We start from the raw sequence: 1,180 nt of genomic DNA, 5'->3' as shown, positions 1-1,180 counted from the left end.
CCAACTGTTGGAACTCAAGGGGCCCAGCGGCCTGGGAGCGCAAGTCCAGGACTGATGGGAGCTGAGAGGCATAGGCTGGAGGTCGAGGTGTGTCCCCTGGACTCGCCCTGGAAAGGGGCAAAGTCAGAGAGCTTACCCAGCGGCAGACTGGGGGGGCTCGCCTGCAGGTCCCGAGTCGGGGCCCCGTGGCTCGGGGGGCGGGGTCCGCAGTTGCTCATCTTCAGGCTCGGGGGGCTGGAGGTATTAGGCAGCTCGGAGGCCTTGGGCTTGGCTGTCAGGTTCAGGGGCTGGGAGGGTTCCTGGAGGAGGGCAGAAGTCGGAGTGAGACACCCACCCACCCCCAGGATGCCAGGCGGACACGGGTCAAAGGAGGCAGCCAGCATCCAGGCCGGGACACAGCCCAGGCCGGCCTGGTGGGCCGTACCTGCAGAGAGTGGTGGGCGGTCAAGGCCCCAGACCTCTTCACCACCGGAGCCGGGGGGCTGTGCAGCAGCTGCAGCGGGTACTCCACTGTGGGAAAGGTGGCAGAGAGAAAAGTCCCAGGTCAGCACAGAAGAGCAGGAGTCCGCTCGATGAACCTCCCTCTGGGATGGCCCAGCTCGGTTCCAGCCACCACCCACCTCGAGACCTCCCATCTGCTCACCTCACCCCCCCAGCCCTGCCTTCCACCACATAGTCTCCCTGTTGCTAGCAGTCCCCTCTGCAGAGTTGCCGGACATGGAGGCCCAGCCCCAGCAGTGCCAGAAGAGGGCACACCCTCTCCCCTTCAACCATGTCTCCAGTCCGTGCCAACTGCCTGCGGGTAACACTTCTCAGAGCACATCGCAATCCCATTTTACAAATGTAAAAAAAAACAGAGGCGAGCCCTGGTGGTGTAGTGGTTACATGATGGGCTGCTAACTGAAAGGTCAGCAGTTCAAAACCACCAGCTGCTCTGCAGGAAAAAAAACACAGAGGGGCCTGGAGCAATTTAACAGGTTGCTCACACGGCTGATAAATGACAGCATCAGGATTTGAACCCGGGTCCTTGAGCCCCTTGCCTCTACATGGTGCTCTCTCCTCTGCCTACCCTGCCTCACTCAGCCCGACTTCGAGGATGGAGGGTGAGATGGGACTGAGTGCCTATAGGACGGGCAGGGTGCAGACGGGCCACAAGGGGGTGTCAGGGTGTGAGGTCAGA

At 61.8% G+C, this 1,180-nt stretch overlaps 1 protein-coding gene across 1 annotated transcript in view; it reads right to left on the bottom strand.

Moving 5' to 3' along the window:
• Positions 1-1,180, bottom strand: part of LOC101642218 (transcription factor SOX-13) — a gene marked incomplete at its 5' end in the record, with an annotated part of 9,852 nt that overhangs the window by 4,997 nt on the left and 3,675 nt on the right. The window contains 2 exons of the mRNA XM_045298243.1: positions 137-299; positions 425-510. Of these exons, the coding sequence (XP_045154178.1) occupies positions 137-299; positions 425-510 (249 nt within the window). The remainder of the gene's footprint in view (positions 1-136; positions 300-424; positions 511-1,180) is intronic.

The sequence above is a fragment of the Echinops telfairi genome, unplaced genomic scaffold, assembly GCF_000313985.2.
Source record: "Echinops telfairi isolate 266 unplaced genomic scaffold, ASM31398v2 ScPeMD7_7424;HRSCAF=8462, whole genome shotgun sequence".
Classification (NCBI taxonomy): Eukaryota; Metazoa; Chordata; class Mammalia; order Afrosoricida; family Tenrecidae; genus Echinops; species Echinops telfairi.
This window is presented reverse-complemented; position numbering and strand designations above follow the sequence as displayed.